The sequence below is a fragment of the Meriones unguiculatus genome, chromosome 21, assembly GCF_030254825.1.
Source record: "Meriones unguiculatus strain TT.TT164.6M chromosome 21, Bangor_MerUng_6.1, whole genome shotgun sequence".
NCBI classification, from domain to species: Eukaryota; Metazoa; Chordata; class Mammalia; order Rodentia; family Muridae; genus Meriones; species Meriones unguiculatus.
Genome location: NC_083368.1, coordinates 41,277,049 through 41,292,468, shown reverse-complemented (window position 1 = coordinate 41,292,468; position 15,420 = coordinate 41,277,049). Strand labels below are relative to the sequence as shown.

Below are 15,420 nucleotides of genomic sequence, written 5' to 3'. Positions count from 1 at the left end.
AACAGGAGGAAATAAGCTAAAGAATGTATAAGCAAGTATGCATATGATGTCTGGGAAACTCAGGACTACAAAGCATAAAAGGTCCAGAGTTACCCAGCTACTCACAAAGATCCTGAACACATAATCTGCATATGTAGCTATAAAAATAAAATTTTAATGATTCAACTTGAGTAGTTGCTAGAAAAATAGGAAAATGTATTCCTTACATTTATGTCAAGAAAGATCTAGTGCAAACTGGTAATAACAACAGCTAGCTACTATCAATATAAACGGGGAAAGCTTTAATAGAAGATGAACATAAAAAGATAAAATTTCAAGAACAGAAAGTCTATCCATTTTAATTTAAGCCTTGTGCATTATGGACATAAACATTAATAAGAAAATAGCTCATTCTGGCACAGTGACATACTCCTATAGCTCCAGCTACATGAGAGGATGAGGCAGGAGGATAACTTGAGCCTGGGAGTTACAGACATCAGTCTTGGTAAAATAGCAAGGCTCCACCTCAAAAGACAAGATTAAAAAGTCTTGTTATATTTATATATAACTCTTAATATTACAAAATAGTACACTGGTATATTTTCATTTATAAATCTAACCACAGTCAAGAACAAAATCATTAAGTTAGGTATGTTCCATGTCACAGTCACTAAGTATATTTAATTACATATTAATATTTTGCTGGTTTATACCACTTTAAAATCTATCAATACTCTAAAAGGTAACACTTGAAACAATCATTTCAATGCACATTGTAAATATTTCTATATATTTAGGGGGAAGGGGCTTTTAGAGACAGATCTCATATAACCCAAGATGCTTTTGAACTTCTAATCCTCCTGCCTCCACTTCTCATTGGCTCTGATTACAGGCATATGCCACAATACCCATTGAAAATCCTTGAAGGTCACAATAATTATTTTCATACATTTTATGAAGAACATCTAAAATTAAAGCTGTGAAGAAAATCAGGAAAAGTATGACCACCAAGCAAAGTGAGATTATTCTATACAGTGTCTTGGTAGTTAATGAACATCATGGGTTTCAGTCTCAGCTTTCACTCAACAACTGTTGAACATACAACATTTCCCTTTATAAAATTGTAACAAAAACAAAACGGAACAGAAAGGTTGTTGTAAGGATTAATGAAGTAATAAAGATCCTCAATGTTGCGTTGTACGTGCCCTTCCTCCTCTATCTGTATTTCCTGCAGATGGTTCAAAAGAGAAAGATGGCTGATACCTTATAATGAGGCAAGGAGTAGGATGTCTTCTCTAGAAACTCAAAAATAAGTTATAAGCCTAAATGTGCACTAATAGCTCATCATCCCCATGGTAACACCAAACATTTTTTCATAGACTACCACTTCTAAGTTGTTTTGGGTTTTGTTTTGTTAAATATCACAGATTAGAAAAGGACCCAGTAAAACAGAGTCTGATAATGAAGGGGATACCTGTATTAATGGACTGTCATTTCATTGACAGAATTAATTCTAAGCTTCAGAAAATGGCCTAATACAGAAAATAAGTGAATTCTGTGAATAAAACTATGAATGAGTAAAAAGTGAATTTCTTGAGGTAGAAACTGAATCAATAATCTGTCACTTCTCTGCAAGCGTCATGGGGTTCTCCCCTCTGCAAAGCAGAGAAAATGGAATTTTCTGTTTTCTGGTTTTACTCAGAAAAACAGCAACTAAGCTGTCTCTCTGTGCCAATTTCTCACTACATATACTATGCTCTAATGCATGACAATGAGAAAACAGTGACTGCTGTTTAGGGTCCTCTGATCTGAGTGAGATGGCTTTGTTCGAACTGTAATGCAAAGAATGGGGGAACAATAGTCCTACAATGATCCCCTAACAAGCTGGCTACAATGGCTCAATGGAAAAACCCAAACCAAATTTTTTAAAACATCTAAGTGTTTGTTAATAGAGCAAACATACATTAATGTTTAGGTGTGCTTTAAGCACATTTATGATCAAAATAATAGAGCCCAGTTTTTTATGAATTTATCACTATATTTCTGAAGATATGTGTCTTCTTTCAAAAGAAATTAAGCTAAAACCTTTAACAAAAAATTAATGCAGCTTTACATAAAAGTAAAAGTCAGGAAAGTAAGTTATAGATGACAAAAGAAAACTCACCTAGAAGTTAGGAAAAGAGGGTCACCACAGTAATAATTCAACGATTATTTCATTTCTCTCCTTGGAATTTAAAGTCAATCTTAAGGAACGTAAGGGAGATGAATATACACAGGGCAATATACTTACATGTAACAGCTAAGCAGAGGGACTAATAGAAGAAAAGGACATGGCTAGAGGGAGGAGGGGAAGCAGGCAGAGTAGAAATGCATAAGATGCTATGCTGAATCCCAATGTTTGGTTTGCCAATAAAGATAAACAAACATTAGCCTAAAAATGGAGCATTGCCTAGAGCTCTCTCTGCACTCTACAACATATTTAGTATACACTTGCTGTGTATTCTAGAAAATGATTATAAAATATATACACATAAACTAATTGTTACTATTGTAAATTTAGAAGAAAAAAATTCCAATGTACTCTATAAGGAACCAGTATTAAAAGATGAGAAAAAAATAATATAACAAGTGTTAATAATAATTCTTCACCAATGCTTTCTTTAACTTAAGTTCTTAAGATTCTCAAATGTTTGTAAAATATTACAAACTGTTTTGAATAGTACTTACAGTGATGTTTTTCTTCAGAATGTGCAGAGAAAACTAATTAGTAAGTCAGACATCCCAAACAGATATACATTTTCAGAAGGATGTTAACAAGAACTGATAATAAACTGTTTTGTATTTATTTGATCCTAAGTGTGCTTGAATTATTTAAACACACTTGCTCTATGAAAACACTGAGAGGTGTTCTAAGAGAAAGCGTTAATATTTCCTATTGAATGTATTTATAAATTTTGCCAAAATCTTTTACATATTACTTGTAAACATCAGGTGACACTTGTCATTAAACATAAAAGAGCCTTGTATGACAAAAATTCTTCTACTAAGCTAAAAATATATGGTTGTTCTTATTAAAATAGTAATCTAATATCCAAACTGTTGTACATCTGACTCTCAATAAGGAAGCTTTTTCCCTCTGAAAAAACGAGACTGCCACTTCTATTGACAGAACTTCTGCCATTCGTAACTTTCATCTACAACTCTAGGTTCAGTCTTGAAAATAACAACCATTTTCTGAAAATATTACACTACCTGCTTTCAAAAAACTTAAGTTAGAGATCAACGGGTGGGCAAAATGGTATCAGTGACACTCAGAAGTTTCAAAACAAAGGACTGAAAAGAACACAGCCATACCGAAGGGGCATCATCCAGACTAAATTCAAAACTGCAAATGCAAAAGCTCACGGACAAAGGCAGGCACCAATACGCAGAAAATGTAACTCATTAAGTGCTCCATCCAACTAAAGCAGCAAAGGTGTGCTCCCAGAAGCTCTTGTGCTATCTGCTTCTTTTGATCTTTAGTGAGTGGTGAAGCATTCAAGAAGCTACATAAAGAAGGCAGTGTTACCAACCTAACAACCTGCCTCTTCTGTATCTTTTGTGTTTTCATTTTTTACAACTTCTAAGATTAATGTGAAATTGTAAATGTCAATATAGTCTACCTAAATAATACAACAAAGCTTCAGTAAGTTTTTAAGAAAATAAGGAGATGCCAATGCCAAAATGTTTTGAAGCATTTCTCTATGTGCTTTAGGCATATGGAAGCCATCAAATAATGACAGGTACAAAAGGACCCTGATCAAAAACAAATTCCCTTAAAAACTTCCAAACTGTTAGGTTCTGAGAGCATCATTTACTTATGGACAATCCACATCAAGTTTCTGCAAATATAACTGACATTTCAATCAATAAAATGTTGCCAGCCAATAACTAAATATGATAATCTTGTGAATTTTTAAATAACTTATTTTTACTTTTTTATATGCATTCGTGTTTTGCTTGTATATTTATCTGTGTGAGGGTATTGGATCCCTTGGAACTGGAGTTACAAACAGTTGTGATCCCCATCTGGTTGCTGGGAACTGAACCCGGGTCCTCTGGAAGAAGAGCCAGTGCTCTTAACCACTGAGCCATTTCTCCAGCCCCGTCATGTGTATATTTCTAAAGCCATACTTTCTGTTGTCTCTAAAATGAAGTGGACTCTTAACACTTAAAGGGAAAGTAGAGAAAAATAAAACTTCAAAAACATACTTGTTAACTATAATAGATTTTAGTAATTATTATTATCCAAAATAGATAACTAGAAAGACTGATAGAAACATTAGCCATAAGGCAACAAAAATAAACTTTAAACATCTTTCTTATAAATACAAGATAATAAAAATAGAAATTTTAAACTTATAAGTAATAATCTAAACTAATTAATTTGTTAATTAAAATTTAACCTCTAGTTTAGTTTAAAATAATTTAAATATAATTAAAATCATGAATAGTTATTAAGGAATTAAAATAGTTGTGAACTCAAAAACTGTAATGAAGCACTTAAGCAGGACATTCTCAGAGAAATTACCTTTTTGTTATTTTATAGGGTACTTTTCTAAGAAAACACTTTGGGCTCTCATGCCAGAAATATCTTTGGGAAATTTGTATATAGGTCCCATTACCTACCAGAATTTTTTTTTTCACCAGAAGGTGGAAAAAAAAGAAAATTTAACCCATATATGTGATCTTGAAGTGTGTTATAAAACTTTGACTATTAAGCACTGTTATCAAGTAAAGGTTATTAAAAGATAACAAATACACATCTACACATATGCAAGTGTCCCTACATAGTGACATGAATCTTCTCCACAGGTCCTCTGTCATTGTTACTTTGGTGAACATTAAGCTAAACATGAAACATGGGAGATGCTGCCAAAAGTAAGCTCAGTCACAATAGGTATAGAGTAAGTGCTAAATGCTATAAAAATAAACTGAAAAAAAAAAACTCCCAATCTAGGTATTAGCAAATATCCATAACCATGGCAACACAGCATTAGGAATACAGAACAGCTTACACTACAACCTTACATAGCACCACACTGTCCCCTCAAATGAGTTTTTCTTTACCTAAAGATGAGAATTAAGAAGAGCACTGAAAAAGACAACATTCTTCATAGGAATGAGGGCAACCTAGAAATTAATTAGCGTTTATAATGAAAGTATAAGCTATTATTTCATTTCTGCTAACATGGAATCCCTGACAGTTTGCTATATATTATTTAAGAGGAAAAAAAAGCATACAAAGTTTATAATATGCCTAATTAAAAGACAATTACTACTCTATAAATCTGTAAGCAGAAAATATGAAGGAGTAAATAAAGCATAAAGAAAGTCTACCAGTTCAAGCTACTTCAATGATATGAAAAACAAAAAATGGTGAAGTAAATTCTGTTGACATAAACACGTTAACAGAAATGACAGAATTAATACAGTTCTGCATGTGATGTAACAGATACATCTACATGTAAGACACCAACTCAATCTTCCTTTTGGAAGGAAGACACATAGGCACACAGACAGAGACACAGATATGTTTAACTGAAGTCTTGAACGTTGCACCTCTCGACCAATGGGTAACCCTAACTTGCAGCAGAACTTCAATGGCAGGACTGAGTCATTACTGTTGCTTCAGGATAGAAATGTTTGTTCTATGGGGAAAACATTTGCTTTTATTTTTACTTCTTTGCAGAAAAATTTGTTCATTAAACATATGAAAAAAAAGTAAAGTAACATTTTACTGTCACATACATAAAGCAAAGATTGGTGACTATGCTAATGACTGCTACAGCTGATAAATGACTTAACCTTTAAAACAACTCTCTGAAAGTCTAAGAAAAAAAATGAGCTATATATTGCCCTCTTCTAAAGCATTCAAAAAATGTTATATTTTTCTGTGGCTATAGTCAAATAATGTTGAAAGAAAGGTAGCCTCTCCTTTCATAATAATCCACTCAGTGCCAGTTAGTATCTATGAACAGGAGAGGATAGTAATGGGAATAGGAAACTGTCATTTCCCAAGTCTACGGATATAAAAAATGTTTCTCTACATACTTCTCCTTAAAAGATGGAGACTACGGACTCCTGGAAAATGTTGACAAATAGTGGATAATTAAAAGTTTGTTGACCAAATAAATGTTACGTTCAGGGTGTTCATTCACTCCTATACCTAAATAAAAATCCAAGGAAGCCACTTACTATAATGAGCACTGATTCAGAATATTCCCTTTTCCCCAGACAGACAGATACCATAAAAACTGGGTTGATCTACCTCATTACTCTTGCTTTGGGATAGGCTCAGGCTATCATTGGTCAGTTCCTCATCGTCAGCACTGTTTCTGCTAAGAGCTTTACTTTTCTTCTTCTTGCAACCTGCTTCACTAGCAGGGCTGCTATGCTCTTCATCATGGCCCTCATCATTCTCATCATCATCACTCCCACTTCCCTCGTCTTCATCGTCCTCATTGTCTCCATCACTGCCCTCCTTCTGAGATGCCGATCTCCCCTTTCTCTTTACTATAGTAGGTCTCCAATCATTGTCGTCCTCACTGTCATAGTCATCCATATCATTCAACTCTTCCATGGATACAAAGTCCAAAAGGGGCCGGTTTCGACGAAGGTTCCATTTCTTAGGCTCACTGACTTGTTCCTCCGTGGTGGTGGTGGTGGTGGGGACAGAAGGGGAGGTAACAGCAGGAGGACTTGTGGCTGGTGTGGTGGCAGCAGCAGAAGCTGCTGCACTATCAGATACTGTTGCTTTTTCTTTGTCCTTCTCTCTTTCCTTGTCTTTCTCCTTTTTCTTCCTAGGTCTTTCACCATTTTCTTCTTCCTTCTTTTCCATTTTAATTAACTGTTTGTCTGATGACACTATTTCCTCCTCTGTAGGGTTTTTAAGCTGTTCTTCTTTTACTTTAATATCTTCACTCAGTTCTTCTAAAATGTTTTCCTCAGAATCACTACAGGAGCCTTCTCCACTGTCCTTTGAAGGGTCTTCACTTCCATTACCACTCCCTTCAGAATCTGTTGAAAATATGAGAAAAAAAAACCACACATATGTATATACATACACACACACACACAACACTGACACAAATGAAACCACCAAAACTTGTGGATAACTTGCAAAACAATATAAACAAATCTAAGGCAAAGGATGGTAGACATTCCCAACCTCATTAAATAATAAGTCAACAAAGTTGATATATGATTAATCCAGTATGAACTAATGAAGATGACATATGAAATGTAAGTTAGAATAAATATACTTTAAAAATAGTACCACTGTTCTATATCAAATAGCTGATAACAGTATAAAGTCCTAGAGATAATTAATTTTTCTAAAAATGCTTTAATGGGCACTTGATTATAACTTAATCATAATATAATTTGATTAAATTAGTCTTCCTTTACATCCTTCTTTCATAAAATATGCATACTGAAATATAAAGTAATAAATCATATCTCAAGCAAGAAAAATTTAGCCCACTAAAACTAATTAAATTAAAACTAATTAAATTTTTTATTTATTGCAACAAGCAATAAATGATGGCAAACTTGCAGCAGATAATGTTAGATCAAATACAAAGGTGAAAATGGACAATACCAATGGCACACAAAAAAAAAATGGAAGAAGAAAGAAAATTTCAGTCTTCCTCTTTAATAGGATATTGCCCATATCAATAATGTGTCACATAAACTTTTGTTACATTCTAAGTACTAAATGCCATAAAATAGAAGATGCCAATGAAGAAATGAATACATCCTATAATGATCAGCTATCCACTACTGAACAAATAGGCATTAACCAATTGAGTAGCTAATGTAAGCCTATAATTAACAATCTGCTTTCATTCCTGCCTAGGTCAGCAGAGTCCTTCTCAATCCAGCACTATTCTTTATTCTAACCTTGTCTGCACTTAAAAATATTTGGACAAGAGGATAAATGGAAGTGGAGAAAGAGGAAGAAGAGGATTTTTATCCCAAATGTAAAATCTATAGGAAATTAAGTTGTCTGCATCTATAACCAAGAAAATAGAAATGCTAAAATAGTGTAAAGCATTACTGCTTCCACACAATTTTAATTTCTATGAATTCAACTTTCCTTGACCTCTAAAATTAACTGGGATTTGAAGGTACAAAAGTTAATTAGTATATCTAAATCACCTCAGAAACCCCATATTCATGGCTAATAATAATAAAAAAATATTGTGTGTGTTAGCTCATATAAGAAATGAAAACAAGAGATTTTAAATGACTCAATGAAATTACTTGAAATTACTACCAATCTCAAAACTATCCAATTTTTCAGTAGTGTTTTGAAGGAAAAAAAAAAACAACAAAACCAGCCTTATTCTAAACAATCTAACACAGGGCAAAAAAGCACTATCATCTAAGCCAACAATTCCTTAGGTTTCAGACCTTTGGAGCCAGGTACATGTGTTGAAATTTGGAAGTGTTCACATTTTATGAAAGTAACTTAGAATATGCATAATATATTACATTAATAGTACATTAATAACTAAAGTGCTATTCTATAATCAAATATAAATAGTTCAACAACATAAAGTACAAGTATTTACAGCATATGAAAAATGACAAATTAACTGTTGGTTTCAGACATGTTTTGCTTATAACAAATTTCTGTCAATTGAGAAATTCTTACAGATCTCTGAACTTTTTGCATTTAAAGAGCATGGTATCATTACCAAGCAGGTAACCTGTTTTCAGTTCAAGAGTTCTGTAAGTCATTAAGAAAATTTGGATTTTAAAACCACTCACAATAATTAAACCTAACCTACAAAGAAAAATAAGTCCTAGCTAAAATCAACAATAATTTCTACAAATGGTTAAACAATGAATGGCCTTCTGAGAAATAAGCAGAATTCACTATTTCAAATGCAGAAAGGGATCGCTTGTGGTCATTAAATAAAATTACGACACAAGTAACACTGTAATTAAGAAAGCTAAAAGGCAAACAAGAAGGAAAGGTCCTATTCCTCTATATCAGTTATCTACAAGATATTTTAACACAACTTAAAAAGAGATACATAACTAAGCTCACCAGTACAGAGTATAGGTTCCTGATGAGGATTCAACTTTTTAATACCTAATAAACTTTACAAATGTCATCGATTTTGTGATTTTTATTTTCTATGTCAATACTAATAATAATAATTTTCAAATATAGAGGTAAACTTGTGTTTTTTGAATTGTTTTTGTTTTATAATCATGTCTGAGCACAGTGCAATTTTGATTCAACTGTTTTAAATTAGTCAATGTATTATTACAAGAATATGACATTTTTCTTCAAATTCAAATACTAATAGATTGGCCAACTTTCTAGTCACAGAAGGTAGCATCTGAGTCATAATCTAACAACAGGACCAGGATCTCTGGAAAAACAGCTTTTTCATCTGATTAGCCATCCTTCTCTTTGGTACATATTCATTTGGGGAACAGAGCTATTTATTCCTAAGCACAGATGAATAATACAACAACAAGAAAACGAGGTCCACAGCTGGCTATATTTTTAAAGGCTGCAAAACAAAAACATTTCATTACCACAATGTCAAAGAACAACTATACCCCATTCCATGTGGGAAAAAAGAAAGAGAGGGAAAGAGGCAAAAAAAGAAGAAGAAGAAGAAGAAGAAGAAGAAGAAGAAGAAGAAAAAGAAAACGAAAAAGGAGGAAAATGAATAGTGTGAAGAAATTAGCCACATAATCCAAATAAATCTATCTTACACATAAGGACAGAGTTATTATTCCCACATCTACAATGAACTTTTTCTGCATTTAAAAATAACGTTAAAATTGAAATCCTATTCTTCACTTAGTCACAGAATTTTAAACAGCAAACTTTAAAACAGACAATATCTCAGGATCTCTCAAAGCAACAGTCATTTCAACTGTTAAAGAAATTTTTTTTAGTTACAGAATTCAAAAATCTTTTGACAAAATTCAGATTATATATATATATATATATTGAATAATCAGCAATCATAGTATCATTATAACAATTTTCTTCATGACAATTATTAAACAATACAATTAGTACAATTTAGAGATTTACAACTATGAAATATAATCTTTGTCCAACAATTCCATAAGCCCTGGTTATTCTTTTCATAGGCCCAGCGCAGCAAGAATTAGCACCATAAATAAACATAGTAAATATCAGATCACTAGTCTACTGGTTAATCCTGAGTTATCCAAGAGTCACCTTTAACTGATTCTGTTTCTCTTGGTAGAAGCCCAACATTCAACACAACTCATTCTTTGCTGACTCTAGTTACAGCTGTGCAATCTTGCATTTTCTAAATCGGAGCTTCTCTAGTTTGGACAACTCTTTCCCTGAAGGACATGCACTAATTCCTAGGAATGTTGGCAGTCACTTGGCAGGTACAACAGTAGAAAAGACACTACAGGCATCAAGTACCAGACAAAGATGCTCTAAAGGTCAATGCAATACTACACAGGACAAGCCTCCACAACAAAGAAACTGCCAACACAAAATGCCAATAGTGCCAAGGTGTTCTGAGAGACTCACATCGAGGATAAGATCTCAATCTCCTCATTGTTTTCTAGGCATGCTTCTTTTACTATTCTTTTTACTCAGTACTAATCCCAAACAGAAAGAACATTTCCATGTCTTCATACCTTTCAGGTTTAATGTTTCCCTCAGCAAGACTGTTTTTCTCTAGATATTCTTAGTTCACATCTCCTCCCTTCACTCCTCAATGGAACTAATCTAGATCAACCTGGCATAAAATAGTCCTTTCTCCTGACTTGAACTATATACATAATCAACCAACTCCTGTGTTACCCATCATTTTTAATTTATTTTTTATTTATTACAATGTATTCACTTATTACCCATCATTTATTAATTGCAATCTAACCACTTACTTGTTAATATACTTTAACACTTGGAAAAGTGTTAAATGAATGCTAATGAATAAAACTTTATCAGCTTACACAGGTTAAGCACTACAGAAAAAACAAAAATAAAAACAAAACCTACTAAAGCCTCAACCTGACTCTTCTAGTTAGATTACTTCCAGGAAAATGGCCTCATTACACTAACTAAATAAACCATCAGGATCTAAAGTTAACACACTTTACTTTGTGCAGCAAAGAAAGTGGGAAAGGGCAGGACACCACTAGTTTACACTGTTAATAATATTAATGTTCACATTTTCAAGAACATTCAATTCAGGTAACAGATAATTACCCCTCATCCTAGACAAGTCAAATAAAACATTTTACTTGAGCTAAACCATGTTGTTTCCAATACTGGGCTGGTTTAGACCTACAAAATCAGTCATTTGTAGGTGGTTCCACCTAACATTCCCACATATGGTTCTCCCGGTAGCTATTAGTATAATTTTAACTGTGCCCTGTCTTTGGGCATATTTATTTTATTGTCCTCCATCAAATATGAGAGGAAATATTTATAGTGCTGATCTAGCATAAGTCAACAAACATCTCAGCTATGAGCACCAATACACCTGAGCCAAAAATGGAAAAGACTCAAATGCCACTGGCTATTATTTTAAATAAAATAATTTTCCTCTAGCTCTGTTTCACAATAACATGCAAAAACCACAAAAATAAATTTGAGACTTGAAATCTTAGCTCACAAAAACTTGCCAGGAGCCCAGGCAGTAAACAACTGGGGATTATATGACAAGAGGTGACAGAAAGTATGAGTTTGGGGGTACTTTTAGGGAACATATATTCCTTTAACAATAATTAGCATACATCAAGGTTTGGAATGTTGACTTGGTTTAATAGCATACATTCTTTTTTTAAAGCAGCTTATAAACTTATCTCTAGATAACTTCATCCCTCATAAAGAAAATGTCTGTGAATGACTCCACCCCAATAAATGAGGAAATAAAATATCTATCAAATCAGGATTTATTGAAACAAAACCATTCTGAACATTTTTTGGAGTTTGTTTCATAAATTCCTATCTTCTAAACAATAACAGCTTTTGTCATGTTAGAATCTCATTGACACACCATTACTATCTTTTAGCAAAGAATATTCCGTTAGTCATCCCTAAGAAAGACATTTTACCTCCTTTCTCTTTCCTTTCTTTTCCTTCTCTGAAAGTACCAAACACCAATGAATCAACTAAATAGGGGATATAAAGAACTGCAAAGTAAAGGTTAAAAAAGTTAATCAAGGTAGCCTTGTCAAGTGTTGACTGCTGGAGTAAACCCATCAGTTATGACAATATCCAGATCATTTTGATTTGAGACTACATCAATCCACTTTTAGTATCTAAACAATGAGAAGATTTTGTAGTCAGACCCACTGGATCTATCGGTTTTTCATGAGCAATCCTTTAAACTCACTACCTCTGTGACTGTAAAGGAGTATCTCCTTAATGAGCTATTAGAAAAGTTAAATGGGATTCTGCAACAAATCATAATGCAAATTGTTTGCTGATATACTATTAAGAGTAATACAATGCAAAACTAATTTGTTTTTTGTTTTTTGAGACAGGGTTTGTCATTTAACTTTGACTGTCCTGAAATCACTTTGTAGCCTCAAACTCACAGAGATCCACCTTCCTCTGCCTCCTAAGAGCTAGGATTAAAGGCATCAGCCATTACCACCTGATTGATACAAACTAATTTCATCCCTTCTCAACACCTTTAGAAAGAGCCAGAGAAGGGGGGCAAGATGTTTCAAAATCTAAAACTACATGACGGGATACTAAACCAGGTCAGAGGGTTTGGAAGTATAGTCCAGCAGCAGAGCATATGCAAGGCCTTGAGTGTGACCACAGCACATCAAGAAAAGAACCCACAAGAGGGATGAAATTAGGAAAGCTTTCATTTCTCACCTTATCTAAATGTTCATCAAAGGGGGAGAAACAAAGATTTTTTTTACTGTTCATGGGTTCCCTGATGTTTTTCAGATATAACAGCCAATATATGTTTTGCCAATTCCTTTAATGATAACTTAATATATTAAGTACACAGAAGAAAATGCACAAAAGAAAACCATAATGTTCTCTTTCTGCTTTTATACAATGTGAATATCCAACTTTGATCATCTTTTTACATCACTAAATAAAATAAGCAAGCAGGTATGCTTTACCCCAAGCATTTGCACCTGCTGTGTTAAAGCACAAGGTTTCCTTAAACTAACTTTATTCTGTATGAGAGCTAGTACACAAAAAGAATAACTCCTCTAAGTGTGCCATGTGAGGTGAAATGGGAATAACCCTGCTCAAGGCTAAATATGCTCCCTATTATTCTTAATATACTCTGTACATCTGGAGTACCTCAAGTCTTCACTTGAATACATAAGCATAAATATATTTAGTGTATAAAATGGGAAAAAATGATTTTGCATCTTTGAGAAGGGCCCTTCCCTACTAGCTTATCATCTGAGTCAATATGATGGGAAGCAGAAGCCATAAAAGGATCTAGTGAAAGGATCTTAGGGAAATGTGAGAACTCAAATGATCAAAATAAACGGTTTGTGTTTTTACTGTAAATGAACATCTTAATCAAAACTTGTTCAAAAATAAAAAGTTAAAAATGCACTGAACTGCAGAAAGCTGGAAAGGGGAAAGAGAAACGAAACGTTTACCTGAAGCATCTCCAACTTTAAAATCACTGTCATCTGAACTATCATAATCAAGAGCTTCCAGAAGAGAAGCGGCCAAAGGCTTCACCTGCCTCCTCTTGGAGCTGCGATCCACTGTTAAGAGAAAATATTACAGTCATTTTACAGTCTCACCAAACAGGTAAAGGGAGATAGCAATGACTTCACGCAGGCAATCTATAAAATTGAGTTCTCCACACACTGCTTGGGGATAAGTTAGGTTTGGGGACGCTGCCGGCACAAGGCCTGGTTGCCCCTGAGCTGCGGCTAAGACCAAATCAAACCAGCCAAAATCCTCGAAGACCCCCGCCTAACTTCTTGGACTCCTCGGTAACCCCTCCTTCAGACACCACAACGTCCGGAAACGTACAGCCCACGGCATCCCCGAAGTCCGGGCTCGCTCTAGAGGACCACAGAGCAGCTCCTAGCAAGGGGTCTGTCCTGTAGGACCCGCCCAGCCCTCCCTGCTCCGCAAACCCAGACTTCGGGAAGGAAGAAGCGAGAGGGGCTGAGGCCTCGGGTACACTTACTAAGGAGTCCGTGAGGTGGTCGTTTGGAGACCTAGAGAGAGGCTGAGGAGGGACGCGCAGAGGGTCAAGGAGTCAAGTCCGAGAGCAGCTACTTAAGCGGGTCGGTGCGCCGACCGAGCAGGGGCGACCCCGGGGGCGGGTCACCGTCCCTCCCCCCGCCCCGCGCCCGCCCGGCGCCCCTTCCCCCGCGCTCCCCGGCCGGAGGCGCCAGGCCCGACCCGGCCTCCCTGCGAGGGGAACTGCCCGGGTAAAAACCAGAAATAAAAAGATCACTTTATTAGCCTACACCAGAAACAACAAAAGACCCAGGGTTTCCACAGTCGGAGGCTGACTGTCAGAGACAATAGGAAGAACGACCCGGATACAGCTCTGACAAGAAGGAAGTGAAAACCTGCGGCCGAAAGCCGTTGCCAGCGGCAGGCGCGAGAGCGCGTGCGCAGACGTTCCCCTACCCCCACGGAAAGCCGAGTGCAGCCGAGTTAAACCGACTGGAGCCGAGTCACTTCAAGGGGGATCTGAGAGTTCACGCACAACCCCTGAAGCTCCGCCCATAGCCTCGGGAAGCCTTGACCTCTCTGAAACCGTTCCCCACCTCCTAACGGTCATGTACACTTACAAACATGATTCTGCTTCATGTTTGTTATCTTAAGGGACTACTGCAAACCACCACCACCTCCTGCTTCACTGAGTTGCTTTTCCTTAAATAGGATGCACAAAAATGTGTTTTCTGCCAAAGGTTTGTGAATGAGAATTGTTCCGTCACACACAGAAGGAATTTTTGTTTTTTCAGTAATAGCCTTATCATAATGACTAATTCTTTTGATATGACCTAGAGCTTGTTTCTTAATGTTCTCACCGGCTATTCCTCTCTCCGAAAGACAAGTACCCTGCCTAGTCAACCTCATCTGCATCAGATGCTATGAACAAGCCTTCCAAGCTATGAAGGACATTATAATATTTAATAAATGAGACGTGCTCCCCCATACCAAATACATACAAAACGTAATGCCTACCCAATAGGGTAAACTCTGAATGAGAATTCCTAGAAAGGAGGCTGATTAGTTAGAACTGTAGTGATGTGCAGAAGTTGGAATGTTACAATTCCGGAGCTTAATTACAAATTACCTGTGTAGCCATTCCTTGCCCACTGCCATGTCATATCTAACATTGTGTGACTAACAGATAAAAATCTGTTTGGAATAGGCTAACTTAACAAAACCCTAGTTTGCCACCAATCAAAGGA

The 15,420-nt window shown here is 35.5% G+C and overlaps 1 protein-coding gene across 3 annotated transcripts in view; it reads right to left on the bottom strand.

Annotated features, from left to right (window-relative positions):
* The window catches only part of Phf14 (PHD finger protein 14), a 141,810-nt gene extending 127,235 nt beyond the window's left edge, over positions 1–14,575 (bottom strand). For 2 of the 3 annotated variants that reach the window (XM_060373980.1, XM_060373982.1), the window contains exons 1-3: positions 14,178–14,575; positions 13,633–13,743; positions 6,290–7,038 (exon numbers count right to left, since the gene is read on the bottom strand). In XM_060373980.1, coding sequence (XP_060229963.1) covers positions 6,290–7,038; positions 13,633–13,743; position 14,178 — 861 coding nt within the window. In that variant the 5' untranslated portion in view covers positions 14,179–14,575. The remainder of the gene's footprint in view (positions 1–6,289; positions 7,039–13,632; positions 13,744–14,177) is intronic. The other variant, XM_060373983.1, reaches the window with a different exon arrangement.
* Between the last annotated feature and the right edge of the window lie 845 nt (positions 14,576–15,420).